General features: G+C 38.5%; 1 protein-coding gene across 1 annotated transcript; it reads right to left on the bottom strand.

Moving 5' to 3' along the window:
- Positions 1 to 1,756: 1,756 nt before the first annotated feature.
- atp6v1b2 (ATPase H+ transporting V1 subunit B2) lies at positions 1,757 to 15,642 on the bottom strand. The gene is made up of 14 exons (XM_027008374.3): positions 15,456 to 15,642; positions 12,862 to 12,917; positions 11,109 to 11,207; positions 10,757 to 10,850; positions 10,592 to 10,669; positions 10,025 to 10,164; positions 9,598 to 9,699; positions 9,397 to 9,494; positions 9,087 to 9,210; positions 8,522 to 8,672; positions 5,486 to 5,568; positions 5,111 to 5,215; positions 3,471 to 3,600; positions 1,757 to 2,929 (listed from the first exon to the last, which is right to left on the bottom strand). Exons 1-14 carry the CDS (start codon positions 15,586 to 15,588, stop codon positions 2,793 to 2,795), a joined length of 1,530 nt encoding a protein of 509 aa, XP_026864175.1. The 5' UTR covers positions 15,589 to 15,642; the 3' UTR covers positions 1,757 to 2,792.
- Between the last annotated feature and the right edge of the window lie 376 nt (positions 15,643 to 16,018).

The following is a 16,018-nucleotide window of genomic DNA, read 5'->3' as shown; positions in this document are numbered from 1 at the left end:
TGTGGGCGCATTTGGCTTTAAAGTGCAGATGATTTGACCGTGAATCGGTAAAACACAGATAGCTTGGCCTTTTCAGGTACTGGACTGATATGAAGCTCATTTTGAGGAAAAAATACATGCAGGTATGCTTATTTATAGTTGTCAATTAGTCTTGAAAATTCACCGTAGATATTTTTTTTTTTTTGAAACACTGAAAATAAAACAATACAAATATATAATGTTTGTTTATTTTGGTTTTTGCATACATTTGATTCAACAGAATTGGTACTTTACCAGTCTAATGTACGAAAAATTCTTGTCATAAACATTAATGTTCGTTGATCTTCGCATGTTTTCATGTATCGTTTTCGTTTTATAAGTCATTTACATTTACGGCATTAAGAGCAGACGCTCCTATCCAGAGCGACTTACAAAAGTGCTTTGTCATTTACTTATAGAATACATCCTAGTAGAGTAGGTTAGAGTCCAATATCTAGAATACTGTAGAAATACAGGGATCAGTGCTGATGCCTAGAAGTACAAAATACATAAGCTCTATCTTAGACAATGATAAGTGCAATAAACAATAAGTACTAGAGTTTGTTAGTCAACATCAGTGTAATAAACAATACAATAAGTACTACTTTCAGCCGGGTCAGTGCTCATATAAATATTCCATGAATATATGGGTCTTCAGTCTGCGTTTGAAGACTGCAAGGGACTCTGCTGTCTGGACAGCAAGCGGAAGTTCATTCCACCATCTACGAGCCAGGAGAGAGAATAGTCTTGATGCTTGGCTTCCATGAGACTTGAAGCATGGTATTGCAAGCCAAGCCGTACTTGAGGTTTGAATTAATCAAAGTACAGATTAGGCTTTGACCATTGAACTCATGTATGGAGAGGCTGGTCCATTTTTGACTTTGTAGCTTTTAAATTTGACGTGTGCAGCTACTGGAAGCCTCAGTTTTAGAGCAGACAGTGTTAATGCAAACGTTTGCTTTAGCTGCAGACTTTGCTTGTGGAGCTACATGAACACAGTGAGGACTACATGAACGAAAGACAAATTATTCAGATCACTTATTTTTTATTTCAGTTTACATACGGGCTGGTAGTTCTGTTGAAATGTAACGGTTTTAAATCGTATTTATAGCATCTGATGTCCAATATCAAATAGGCCCACTGCCTATGGTAGTATAACTTATTTTGCAAATTATAACAGTGGTCCTGGAATACAAAAGCCTGAATGATGGAAACTCTGCCTGAGGGTGGCAGTTATTAAATGCATAGTAATATAAACAAGAGCTGTGTACACCCTGCTTTCGGTATTTTAAAATGAATGTTAACCACTGGAACAAGAGAAGCTGAAATCTCCTAGCACTTAAACGCCTGCAGTCCTATCTGGGGCTGCCAGGTATGCATCCAGATCCTCCCTGGCACTAATACCATAGACTGTCCTTTGGCACCACCTGCAACTCATAATACCCTTATGACACAAACATGCCGTTGGTATCAGTATGTTGCCATGTGGGGTTTACAAAACCTTGCCATACTGGCACATAGTGGCTCATGGTTTACTTTTTATTTGCATGAAAATTATATGATGCAAAGCATTGACCTGTTATCAGGATGTTTACAATAAAAGTTTTCTCTCCTCTTTGCAAGTACCTACATCTTTGTTGCCTACAGGCTACAAGTAAAATTACTGAATGTTTAGCAATTTAATCCAAAAACATGCCAATGATGCATGCTGTTTATACACTTAAAATGTAAGCACCACTGTCACAATATCAGATTTTATTCCATAGACAGGACAGACTACAAACAGTTTACAATATCATTTTCATGCACTCAGACAAAGCAGTCTTTCAAATGAAACTCACGAGGTATTACATATTTTACTGCGGCACACTGATTCAAGGAAGGATAGCAGGAGAACACCCAAAATCCATGGCACATACAAATAAAATTAAACAATGGTGAATGTACATAACAAATAAATACTGTATTTATGAAATAAGTAAACATTATTCTGTTAATTAAGTGCAACATAAAAGTTTACATTTACACAATGAAACTCTTTCATAAAACTGTCCCAACAATGTTCAGCCAATAACCAAAGTACAAAGCCAGGTGAGCAATACAGAACGTGTAGAAAGTTTTTTTGTTTGTTTGTTTTCAAACCAACTAAACAAATAGTAATATTGCTCACTGAATTTTTAAAACCTTTAAAAGATGTATACAGCCCCAACATTTGCAAGTATTACTGAACATATGGCTTCTCTACATTATGATCTATGAAAAGGACAATCACAGGGTAGAACAAAATCATAGCATCTTGGTGGTAATACTTGTAACATTAAGAGGAACCACTGATGTTAGCTGGCACATTTGCCAGTCAGTGAGATTAGGTCATAAAGAATTTACATGCAGAGATTTTTTTTTTTTTTTTCCAAATCTAAGACAGCAGTGCTAAAATTAGTGTTGCTTTCCAGCATACACTGTAGTCCAGATTTTATGATTGGCAACACATCCACTCTGTCCACAAAAGGACTAAAGGTTTCCTCTAGTAAACTAATTAGTCACAATGTTATTTTACACATAAGGCAGCACATCTTATTACTGCAGTGTTGCAACAATTTTCACAACAATCTTTACATTACGGTTTGGCTACAATGACATAATGACCAAAAGCAGAGAAACAGAAGCATGAAATACAGGATCAAGACTGAGAGGTCCAGGTGTGAGTAGCACAGGTTGAGAAATCTGAGGGGGGGGATTGAGAGAAGCGGTGTTGAGACCAGGAGAAGAGAGGCTCAGTGCTTGGAGTCTCGAGGATAGAACTCTGCCAGCATGTTCTGTGGAATTCTCTTCAGCATCTCTTTGGGGAAGATTCGCATGAGCTGCCAGCCGATGTCTAGAGTTTCATACACACTTCGGTTCTCATATGCACCTGCAGACCAAAGCAGCATAGTGACAGCCATACATCAGATGACAGCACTGATTAATTTTACATTACCTGTGCCATAATACACACAAATACAGCACTATGCAAAAGTTTTAGGCCACCCAAGAAATACGAAGCTTATCATCATCATGACAGCAAGTATTTTTGGATGTGAAACACTATATAGTCTAATTCATTAAACTCTAATGTGATGGACATTTATTGGAAATAAACAATACAAATTAAAAAGTAACAACAATTAGATCATTGACATTTTATGGTTAGAAGACAAAGTTTATTTCCCCCAAACATCTCCTTGAACTCTTTGAAGACAACCCTTACCTACAGATAAAAACAAAAACAAATCCCTCACAGACTGGGCAGAACAGATCCTAGCTTTCAACATACCAACATGCCAGAAGATGGGTAAGATTACCTGAAACAGCTTTTAAACATAATTTCCTTGAATGGTCTGAGATATTTAAACAATACTGTTCTTTATCACAGAATCTCATCAGAAGGTCTCTCACATGCTTATGCCACTTACCTTGAGATATGAAGTTCTTCTCAAACTTCTGGAGAAACTCCAGGTACAGTAGGTCGTCGGCAGTCAGGGCCTCCTCACCTACCACAGCCTTCATGGCTTGCACATCTTTCCCAATGGCATAGCAGGCGTACTGGCAATAAAGGAGTATCATATGGCCTTAGCATTGTTCTACAGCATGTCTCCCATGTAAAAGAGTATCATACAGCCATACCATTTTTCTACAGCATCTCTCCCATGTAAAGGAGTATCATATGGCCTGGCCTTAGCATTGGTGTACAGCATCTCTCCTGTGTTGCCCTGGGCTGTTTTAAGCAATTTATTTTTAGAAAACTGCAGCACTTCATCTTTACATACTGAAAACTATTACTGCTTTTAGGCAAAGGTTGCTGTGAAAGCCAAATGTCTCTTGGACTGTACTGTTCTGTGATAAAAAACTTCAATGCAGTTCAGCTTTACTGAACATTTAGAAAACAAGGAGTCGGCCTGTCAGGTTATTCTGCATGTGTACACCGCATATATAGAAAAGTAAGTGTGTGCATGGTTTTGGACAGAGGGTCTTTAGAGAAAGGTTTGGATAAGTCCAGGTTAAGCTGGACTCCTTATGTGGCTTTGTCGGCAGAAGTTAGTAAGCACTGTGAAACTGACTGCAGCAGCTTTAAAAGGGAAGTTCAACCAAAATGCAAAAATAATCTGACAGTTATTAAATATATTGTGGATGTTTTCTAGTTGTGTTTAACAGTTTTTGTATCACTATAAAGTTAAGATTTGTATTTAACCATTTTTTGTTTGGCAAAGGAAGATCAATTTATATTTCTATGCATGCTAACTGGCTTGTTAATGTTAATTTTTTTAAATCTTAAAAAAAAAAAAGTAATACATTAAAAAACAATTTTCTTTGCAGCAAATTGTGTGATTGGAACAAGCTCACTGGTGGCATCGGCAACATAAAGGAGTGTCACTGTAGGTTGAGTAAATTTTCCATCAAGAACAAAATTAATTTTCACCTGGTCCCATTAAGAGAGCTTTGTGGAAATTATATCTAAAAACAATATGACCCCCTGAAAAGTGGTCAAACTGATATGGCATGACAACTCCACGTTTAAAGTGACCCATAATCAGAATTCACCTCATAGTCATACTCTTCAGCAAATCTAAATATTTATATGAATATTTTTTGCCTAGCAACTTGGTGAATATTATTTACTGTGTAAGCACAACACATCGAGGAAGCAGCATGAATATAGTAACTAAAGTGCAAAACTGCTAATGTTTTTGCTAAATTTCTGACAAGATAATTAGCTTCAAGATGTATTTGTGTCCCAAGACATGTGTATAACTTCTGTAATAAGCTTTTTTTTTTTTAATTAACCTTAAAAATGTATTTAAGTAATTGATGTAAATACTGTCTGAGGTGCTGAGAAATCATGCAATACATAATTAGAAGGTCTCAAATGTGAAATAAGTCAATGTGAAAAAGTTGAACTTTGTTTTTGTTCCCCTACAAACTTAAAGTAGCATTAAACAATGGAAGAAAAATATGACAAAATAATTCTAATAGAAACTGTGTCTACAGTACTAAACATTTAAAACATTTAAAAGCCTGTAGTCCAGGCTTGAAGTCTTGCTGCCACAAAACTCACCAGCTGGTTGGACACATCCGAGTGGTCCTTTCTCGTCATCCCCTCACCAATGGCTGACTTCATGAGTCGAGAGAGAGAAGGTAGAACATTGATGGGGGGGTAAATCTGCACACAGAACACTTTATATTAGCACATAATAGTGATCATTCATCTATGAAATAAATGAGCATGTGGCCCAAATTGTGGCATCTTGAAACATCATGAGAGATCATGGATGTATACCTAGTTGAGGGACATGGCCGTGGTTTCCATGGGGAATAAACCACAACTTTATCCAAGGGATCTGTCCCCATGACTGCTGGCCAAAAGGCTAACGTAAGTTGCTTTGGCTAAATGCTTCAAGCACCTACAAATGTAACAGGTGTTGACACTGACCTGTCTGTTGTGAAGCTGTCTATCAACATAGATCTGTCCCTCTGTGATGTAACCAGTCAAATCAGGAATAGGATGTGTAATATCTGTGGGAAGATGTAAAAGAGCTCACATTTTAAATTAGACTCCTTTACTGTCACTGCACAGAGTACATTGAAATTGAGTACCAATACTGATGGTGAACTCACACATAGCAAGCAACAATTAAAAACAGAAACAACTGTTCAAGTGTCCAATTCAAATTTTAAATAAATAAATAAATAAATAAATAAATAAATAAATAATATATATATATATATATATATACACACACACACACATAAAAATAAATACATCTATCTATGATAGATAGATAGATAGATAGATAGATAGATATAGATTTTTATATCTATCTATCTATCTATCTATCTATCTATCTATCTATGAGAGAGAGAGAGAAAGGTGTTTAGGAATGTATAAATAATATATAGGTCTTATTGAAACATTTCTAAAATATAACTATAAGCTGTGCAGATAATCACAGGTCCCAAACTGTCAGAATCCATATTTGCGGTGCCAGTTCTTGAATGGCCCTGGGGTTGAAGCGGTTATTAAGTCCATTTGTCCATATATGATATGATGGGCATTTAGTGTCTGCCAGAGAACAGCAGGTCAGATAAAAAGAGTGTTTACAGGGAAAACAGATTTAACATTGCATTATACATATTACATTGCATTATACAATAAGCCAAACTTGATTAATAACATAAAACATAAGGGAGTATAGAGATTCTGTGTCCTTTCAGAATGATTTGTGTACAGAGCAGATCTATGTATGTATGTATGTATGTATGTATGTATGTACACACATATATGCATACAGAGCAGATACAGATGCAGATGTATGTATGTATACATACATACACACACAGCTCTGGAAAAAAAAATGAGACCGCTACAATTTTTTCTTATTTCGGCTTCTCCATATGTACAGCAGCCATTCCATTCAAGTGTTTGTTCTTCACAGACACACCTCATTCTACTTAATGAGATGCTGAATAGGTGATCACCTTTACAAAATCCTATTCTAACATGCAACAGTATAAAAACCATTGCTGCTGCCATCACTATTCTCTTGTTATAGAACCAGCTGGATGGGGAAAAGCAGTGCTAGGACTACCCAAAAAGTAAATGTAGTCAAACTACCGCTACAGATCATGACAAGCGTTGAAAAGAATGGTTCAATTGTAGTTTTACTCTCAGATGGATACAGTGAGCATCAGGTTGCTTCCATCTTGCAAATTTCAAAAACTATGGCTCATAAGAACAAGGTTAAGCAGCAAACACAGGGGCCAACAGCAGCTACAGACTGGCAGAGGTCGAAAACGATCGCCACCTCATTTGAATGTCACTTAACAACCGTAAGATGACGTCAAGTGACCTACAAAAAAAATGGCATGTGTAATTCACCCCAGCTGCTGCAACAAGGACAGTTTGAAACAGGCTTCTAGAGGCAGGGCTGAAGTCGTGCAAAACTAGAAAAAAGCCCTTCATCAATGAGAAGCAAAGAAGAGTCAGACTGAAGTTTGCAAAAGACCATAGAGGACTGGAGTAAGGTCATCTTCTCTGATGAGTGCAATTTTCAGCTTTGTCCAACACCTGGTCATGTAATGGTTAGACGGAGACCTGGAGAGGCCTACAAGCCACCCACTGTGTCTCGCACCCACTGTGAAATTTGGTGCAGGATCGGGGATGATCTGGGGTTGTTTCAGCAAGGCTGGAATCAGGCAGATTTGTCTTTGTGAAGGATGCATGAATCAAGCCACTTACAAAACTGTGCTGGAAGAAAACTTCCTTCTTCTCTGAAAAATGTTCCCCAACTCTGATGACTGTTTTTTTTCAACAGGACAATGCTTCATGTCACACAGCCAGACCTGAACCCCACTGAAAACCTCTAGAATGTGATCAAGAGGAAGATGGATGGTCACAAGCCATCAAACAAAGCCGAGCTCCTGGAATTTGTGGCAGGAGTGGCGTAAAGATACCCAACAGCAATGTGAAAGACTGGTGGAAAGCATGCCAAGACGCATAAAAGCTGTGATTATAAATCAGGGTCATTCCACCAAATATTGATTTCTTGACTCGTCATAAGTTGAAATATTAGTACTGTGTTGTTTATAAATGAATATGAGCTTGGTTTCTTTGCATTATTTGTCGTCTGAAATTTCTGTAACTGTTTTATTATTTTCATAAAAAAACATGCTCTGTAAAAATGTGAGTTCTGTTTGATTGTTAGACATTCTCCAGAGGGTGCCTCAATAATGCTTGTTAACACTGACCTGCAATAAAGGACGGGACCAGCTCTTCTCTTTGACTAATTCTGAAGTCTGCATCTTTATTTTCTATTTGAATGTTTAACTTTAAAACTAGCTGACTGGGGACTTAGGAACAACAGTGGGATGTGTCTTATAACATGTTGGCTGCTCGGCTGATGCAGCAAGAGCTGAATAAGTTCCCCACAAAGGGAAGTGAGCACCTGATGATCTCCTGGGTGGTGTTGATGACCCTCTGAAGGGCTCTCCTGTTCACTGTGCAGCTGCTGTACTAGTACATCAGCACATGCTCAATACAGCAGCTTCAGGACAGTATTCTTGTACTTCATCACACTCCTAATAAAGCAACTGGAATACCATGCAAAGACATTACACCAGCATACACTTGATAGAGCAGCTGGTGTACCACACAGATACAGTATGTCAGCACATACAGTGGGACAAGGACAACACCAGCTTCTCTTGTAGGTTGTTTTTCCTGAGAATCCTCAGAAGTAGAGTAGCTGCTGTGGGGTTAATGGGGTTAATGGTGCAGGAGAGGTCTTTGTGATGTACACACACCCCCGGAATCTGAATGTAGGAACTCTTTCCACACAGACTCCGTTGATATGTAGTGGACCAGGGTCTGTCCTGTTCTTCCAGATGTCTAAGTGCATTTTCAAAGGCAGTCCTCAAGTACTGCTGTGAATGCGAACAGATGGGGAGAGCATGGGCTGTGCTGGCTCACCGTCGTTGGGCATAGTGAGGATGGGGATCTGGGTAATGGAGCCATTGCGGCCCTCCACACGCCCAGCTCGCTCATAGATCGTGGCCAGATCGGTGTACATGTAGCCCGGGAAACCTCGGCGGCCTGGAACTTCCTCTCTGGCTGCCGACACCTTTGAAGTTGGTTAAAATTATGTTTACAAATCACAGAGTTTTATACATATTTCTAACCCATGATGTATGACTGACATAAATGACTAGTCAATGATGGATGCAGTATTTTTTGTTTTATCTGAAACTTTAAGAAATGGGATGAGAAAAATAATAAATCCTGGGCATGAGACAGAACAAAGATATCATCAATGACTGAAGCCCTTCAATCTTCATGTTATACCTAGGATTGAGATTAGGATTATATTTCGGATTGTTTTGATGTTTATGGTGGTGGTCTGGATTAGAATTGGGATTGTGTTTATGGTGAGGATCAGTGCAAGGCAGGGTAGATAATTTGTTTAAGATTATCAATGTGGTTCATGTTGCAGTTCAAATTGGAGTTACTTCCAGTAGCAATGATTGACTCCCCACACCTCTCTTAAAGCCTCTGCGTAGGAGCTCATGTCCGTCAGGATTACCAGCACGTGTTTCTCACACTGATAGGCCAGGAATTCTGCAGCGGTCAGGGCCAGGCGAGGGGTGATGATGCGTTCAATCCTGCACATTAATCCCAGTTTATAGTGCACTCACTTTTGAACATCAAGGCCATCATTAAAAACAGTATGAAAAAAACACCAAAAGGATTTTTGAAGACTGAACCCATTATTATGACTATAGTAATATCTGAACAGATTCTGACTGAAATATTGGAAAACCTCCATATGTGTTTCAGAGAGCACTTACGTGGGGTCATTGGCCAGATTCAGGAACAGGCACACATTGTCCATGGAACCATTCTCCTCAAAGTCAGATTTAAAAAATCTAGCTGTCTCCATGTTGACCTAAACACCAATTTAAGCAGTTAGAAAGAGTCTAATCTTCTAATCACACTGTAAAAACAGCATTTTAGGATGAATGTGACCCTCTATTTAAGTTTTCCCTCACCCCCATGGCTGCAAACACAATGGCGAAGTTATCTTCATTGTAGTCCATCACATCTTTGGACTTCTTTACTAGGCCAGCCTGACGGCAGATCTGGGCAGCAATCTGAATTTACAAGCAGATTCACAAATATATCTCTGGTGCTTTAGACCTTTGGAGTGTCAAACTGCAGATAGGGTAGAACTGTATACTATATTGTTTCTACTCAGCTCATTATCAAATAAGGTGACAGAGAAGGGAAACAATTTAATTATGCAGTGTTGTGCCAATGAAGGGCAGATGAATTATAGAAGAACTACTGTAAACTGGACATCAATAAAAGGCAAAGTTTGGAAAGGATGAGGAACTTTTCTGATTTAACCCAGATTCTAGTTTTCTTTTGATTCTTATGGTAATAAAGATGCTCAAAAATAAACACTGTGAATAAGACCTCATTATGAGGGAGACCAGCTGCAGAGAAAATGGGTATTTTCTGTCCCCTGGCAATGCTGTTCATGCCATCGATGGCAGAGATGCCTGTCTGGATCATCTCCTCAGGGTAGATACGACACTGTGGGTTGATGGGTTGGCCTAGAAAAAGCAAGAACATAATTTGGAGAACAAAAATAGGTATATTTCAACACTGAAAATGCAGAGTAAACAAAAATATAAATATAAATTTCTCAGCTGGAGGCTGAACATCACTCATTCTGATATCTTCTGATAGAAATTTTAGTTTGCATTTGCTGTTCTATATATTGTCCATACAGCTGTGAGTTTCAAAACTATTTATATCAAAATCACCAGTGCTGAATTAACATATACAGTAAAGTGTTCATTATATTCATTTGGACACGTCACTATCAGAGGTATTTCAACACATGGGATTTTGCAGGGAAGTCCACAAAGTACAATGACCAATCATATCTTCTCAATGGACCTGCTCTTTAAGTGCTCATTAATCTACAAAAACTGAATAAACATCTCAAATTGAAGATAAAACAGGCTTTGTGTTTACCCATGATGTCTAAATAGTCCTCTGCCAAAACAGCAGGACCCCGATCAATCGGCTTCCCTGAGCCATTGAAGACACGACCTGAGAACATATAGGGTTTGAACAAAATCTTATTTTTCAATTATTTTATGTAACAGCTATGATGATTGACTATTTTATTGTTCTTACCAAGCATATCCTCCGACACCGGTGTACGCAAAATGTCCCCTGTAAATTCACAGCATGTCTTCTTTGCATCAATGCCTGATGTTCCCTCAAACACCTAAACCATGTTAAATTAAACATAAGATGACGACTTACATCATGTACAAGCAGTTTCAGTGCTGGATTACCCATATGCTGCAAAGCTCCATAGCACTCTCTGATGCTCCTATATCAAGTCAACAAGGACTTGAAAATTAGCTGGATAGTTGATTAAGCCATATTGTAATGAACTAAACTGCATCGGTGTAAAGACAGAAAACATACAGATCATGAAACATACATTAACACCACAGGTTAAATGTAGGTTATTCATCACCTGGACTACAGCTTTGGAGCCAGTGACCTCCAATACCTGCCCGCTACGTTTGGTGCCATCAGGAAGGGTAAGGTGGACAATCTCAGCATACCTGGGAAACTTCAGCAGGTAAACGACTATCATTATCAAAAGACCAACTTTTAACATTACTTTTCATATACAATTAATTCTGACTGCTCAATAACTGAACTGAAATCAACTACAAGCATGTAGACTAGCACCAATTGCTGGCCCCGCAGATGTAGCATAAAAATGCCACATGGCCCATATACCATCAAAATTATATGAAGTCATTCAATCAGTTCAGACATGAGATATATTCTAGTGGTGAAAGCCATGTTACTATCATCATCACTGTGAAGCAGAGAGCAGAGCAGGGTACTTAGAATAGCAATTTAATCATAACTTTTACCACTTTTCCACCAACAAAGTGCTGATGCTTATGCCACAGCTGACAGTTCCTGCAAACTAGTGAACCTTTTAAAGCAGTGGAAGTGTGGGTCTGTTCTTAAAAGCCCAATATTTACATATTTGGATGTGTTCACGCCATCATCCAGAAACAGAAGTTGTAATACTTTGTATAAACTACACAGCCGTATCACAAGTAATGAGTTTGTTTCTTGTATGGACCACTGATGATTCATTATTGCTGTATTTGCTGCAGTTCTTGTGCTTTTAGTTGTACATTGCAGTAAGGCGGGTAGAGGTAAACAACTTTACAAAGCGATACTAGGATCACACCCTTCAGCCACTTGCATCACAGGTTCGTTGGTTTCACACCAGCAATATAATGGTGCAAGAACGATAAGATTTTTCTGGCTGAGAACCTGTGATTTTGCAGTGGAAAGGCGCAAGACTATTTGGGATTTTGGCAACAGCATCATGCCAGTGGAAAAGTGCTATCTGAGTACTAGCGGAATTGCATTATTTCTAATGCATAAGTGCTTTAAAGCAAGTTGGACCAATGCATCAACTTGGAGAAATGTTTCTCAGCCCAGTTCTAGATAGAGCATAAATGCAGACCATCTGACGGACTATCCCAGCCATTAAGAATACTGAGTAGCCTTGTAAGAGGATAGCAGGGTGTGGGATCAAACAGAGTGAGATATAGGTGGTATTTATGCAAATGATGGGCATTTTCCCAAAAGTCCACTGACAGAGGGGCATCATGCCATAAGCAGACAAAAAATAAATTATATTTCAAAGGAAACTACCAAAGAAAAAATAAATTATCATTGAAAAACAAAACAAAACAATACAAATAACCCAAAGAAATGTAGCTCAACATGCATTCCAATTATAGCAGTACATCAGCGCTTATCTACCAGCTACCTCAGAGTGCTTCTTATATATACTCTTTGCCCCTTGGACCAGTCCATTTACAGATAATATTATCGTAATATTTCCCCCATATTGTCCAAGATAAAAGGTGTGTCATTTAAAACATTTTCCAGTTATACAAAATTTTCTTATTAAAATAAATATACACATATCCAAATATATAGAGCCGTTAACCAAGATATTGTGCTCCTTATTCTGCTTGGGAAATTACCTGATCTAACCTGGTCCACATTATCACTCTGGCTGTACTGTCTGTCAGCATGGAAGGGGAAGGAGTCCCGTTACAAGCCTGTAAAGGTGTGCTGCGGGCTGGGGTTGAGCGTATATGGTCTGGTAGGTCCCAAGAACCAGACTGAGAAACATGGAGTAAGGATGCTGATATGTAATAAGATACAACACCATTGCACAATACCTTTACTTGGTCCAAAATCACCAGTGGGCCATTGACACCAGACACTGTTTTATACGCTGTGGACACAAAATGCCAGTAAGTTCACAGTGAACACCCCCACCGCTTATTTGGTTCCAGTGTTACATCAAAATCAATGACCAGTGAATTGTGTGACCATCGCGAATGTTTTTCAGTAAATTTAGAGACTTTTCTTGTGCACAAGCTGTTTCAGCAGACTGTGCAAACTTATTAGTTAGTTTTCATAAGTTCTTGTTTCTCATGCTGTTTCAACGTGAGTATCATTTGAGGTGTCTTGTTATCCTGCTTTATACCTTACATTTCATTGAATACCATTTTATGGCAAATGGAATTCAAAATGATAAGCTTCACATGGAGAAATCTGCAATAGCATGTTATGTTTAGAAAAACAATCCAAATCTTTTTAGAGGACTCATCCTCCTTTCACTTTTTTAGACAAAATTACATTTATGAATACCATTTTGAACAGCTTGTCAGAAAATGTGACCCCGAGGAAGATTACAAAAAATAACAACGAAACACTAACCAAATCTTTTCAGATGATGTACCATCACTTTACTTTATCAGCCAAAAAGACTTACCTGACAATAAACATGCTTACATGAGTGTACAGAACAGCCTTGGCAAAGTGCTCACCATTTTTGACAAGAGAAAAGTATAATTTGACTTTAGTTACAAGTTAAACTTATAATTTTGTATATATACAAACAGTCAAGAGGGGTTAGAATATGTGATCCCAATACAACATATCAATGATACATAAACACAGATGAGTCAAAGCATTACATTCTTACTGGACCTTGCTTAATGGTGAGAACTCAATGCAATGCACATATCTATCTCCTGGGTTTCAACACCACTATAAAACACTTGGTCAAGGAGGGAAGGAAGGCTGCAGGAGTAACACACAGAGCTTTTTAAATTTACCAAAAGAAAACCAAAACAAAAAACAAGCCCAAGATAAAAGATCAACTTTTCTTAATCTTCTTATCAGCAAAGATAATTCACATTGTAGCCAGGCTCTCCATGTGTGTTCTCAGACTGAGGTAGCCTAAAGAAGGGAGAGTTTGAAAAGGCTACCTTCAACTAGACAGAGGTGTGACCAATTTTAACTACCCACTGGTTCACCTGATTTCTCTCTCCACCCTGCAGATGACGCTCGGTCTCACCCTGCTGCAACATCACATATTCTAACATTAGCTGACAGAAATAGTGACCCCTGTGACACCTTGTCTATACACCTGCGTCACAAATGCTTTTTTGGCTCAAGAAGTGAAGAGATGTCAGGTCATCAAAATTATTTGTTGAGTGTTTTAATATTATTTATTGTAATCTTTCTGCAGGTCACATGTTGACCCATGAGCCTAGGCTATTCCGTATACTCCTGTCATGAACTCCTTTTAGGATGAAAAAGTGAAAGGACAGTAAGTTGTGTAAAAAGATCTGATCGTTGTTTTGCGTTTGATAGCTGGTATTACAGTGGGCTCACATATTCAGATGAATGTCAGAAATAGCGAGCCCAGTGCCATGGCTGTTTGAACTCGTCATTAATTATTTTTTGTGAATGTGAAAAGATTTAGTCAATGTTTCAACACAGATATCTGGTGTACAAGTCCACCAATGTTTCCTTTCTTAATGCTTTTCTTCGACAGTCTCAGATTTCGGTGTAACCAGATCCAATCCGTTCTGTGTCCTTAAATTAGTGAGCTAACAGACTCTAAACCCCATCGAAATGCAGTCGTACCGATTTGCATGTCTGATTGTGACTTACTGAATCAACACCAATGTTAATACCAATGTTATTGCAGTAGCCCAATAATGGCATAATAATAAACCACGAGGATGAACATATCAGTAACTCCTAAACGTAAATTAAGAAAATGCTTAAAAAAAACCAGCAAACATATATTCTTAGCAGACGTGTCATTTATTAGCTAGCTAGGCTTACAGTGCCGCTCATGAAGATAGATTACTGTGGTTTTGTGTTTTACTGGGATTATTCGCAAAAGCAGAGTCTCGCAGCTTTCACCATGTATTCTGCTAGTTGTACTAAACAGAAGTGTGGAGTGTGGTAGCTAGCTACCTTAACATGATTACTTGTCTTGACGCTTTATCTGATCTACTAGCTAGTGAAATGGCTGAGGTGCATAATCTCGGATGAGGTTCGATACCCATCTTCTCCCGCTAGCTACAGAGCTGTCAGATTAGTAAAGGACAGTCTTCTGGGGCACATATGAACGTCACATAGCAGCTGCTCACAATTATACGTAAATCCATACAAACGTCAACAGGACAGTTAGCTAGTTAACCTAGCTACTTACTAAATCGCAGCTAAATTGGCTTCCAAGCAAGCTATCTAGCTATTTAGTTATGTAACCAGATGATGCTCTTAGGTTTACCTGCGTCCTCATGTTGTCATTCATTCATTCATTCATTCATTCACTCACTCACTCATCACCGATAGCTAGCTTGCTAGTGTTTATCGGGTCGCTTGTTTCCCACTGTAGCTATCTTAGCTGCTTGGCTGGCTAGCCAGCTGGCTGGCTACACGTTTTTGTAATAAATTCGCTACTCACTTAGTCTCGGTTGAGAGATGTAGTCACGACTCACGGCAAATGCATGCTCTCGAGCAGCAGGAGTCTTGTGCCCACTGACAGCCGATGAAATTTCACTTACGGCTCCACTAACCATTCCTCGGAGAGCCTTCATGATTAGCTAGCGTTAGATAGCTACGCTGGCAGACAGCAAGCAAGTCGTGACACTTCTGCGCATGCCCAGTCGTGCCTGACTTTCTTACCCTTCCCCTAAACTAGAGACAGTTTTCAGGCACCATTTAGTGGAGCCAAAGTATTAGAAGCAGATTTAATTGACCTTAACAATATTTTATGCACACATTTTAGAAGACAGACAAAATATTCAAATTTAAATTTCATACGCGTTAAAAATAGGTTCAGGAGTTTATTGTCATATGTACTGTACATAGTTACATTGCACACTGAAATGCTTACTTTGCTTATCCTCCAGACACCAGCAAGAAAATCAAGGAAAATAGAAACAGAAAATCTAGGTAATACACATCTAAACAACAAACTATATATACAACAAATGATAAATAAAAAAGGCACCTGTACAGAGTTAA

Source organism: Electrophorus electricus, chromosome 19, assembly GCF_041902795.1.
Source record: "Electrophorus electricus isolate QZ-2024a chromosome 19, ASM4190279v1, whole genome shotgun sequence".
NCBI classification, from domain to species: domain Eukaryota; kingdom Metazoa; phylum Chordata; class Actinopteri; order Gymnotiformes; family Gymnotidae; genus Electrophorus; species Electrophorus electricus.
Note: the sequence above shows the minus strand (reverse complement) of the source record. Positions and strands in the feature narration are given on the sequence as shown.

Bases quoted from the DNA above. Each gene is read 5' to 3' on its own strand.
- atp6v1b2 (XM_027008374.3), bottom strand. From the start codon at position 15,588: ATGAAGGCTCTCCGAGGAATGGTTAGTGGAGCCGTAAGTGAAATTTCA. The intron at 9,495-9,597 runs GTGAGGGAAAAC...ATTGGTGTTTAG, and splicing joins TTGTGTTTGCAGCCATGGGG to GTCAACATGGAGACAGCTAG. The intron at 2,930-3,470 runs GTAAGTGGCATA...TTTGGTCTGCAG, and splicing joins GAAGAACTTCATATCTCAAG to GTGCATATGAGAACCGAAGT.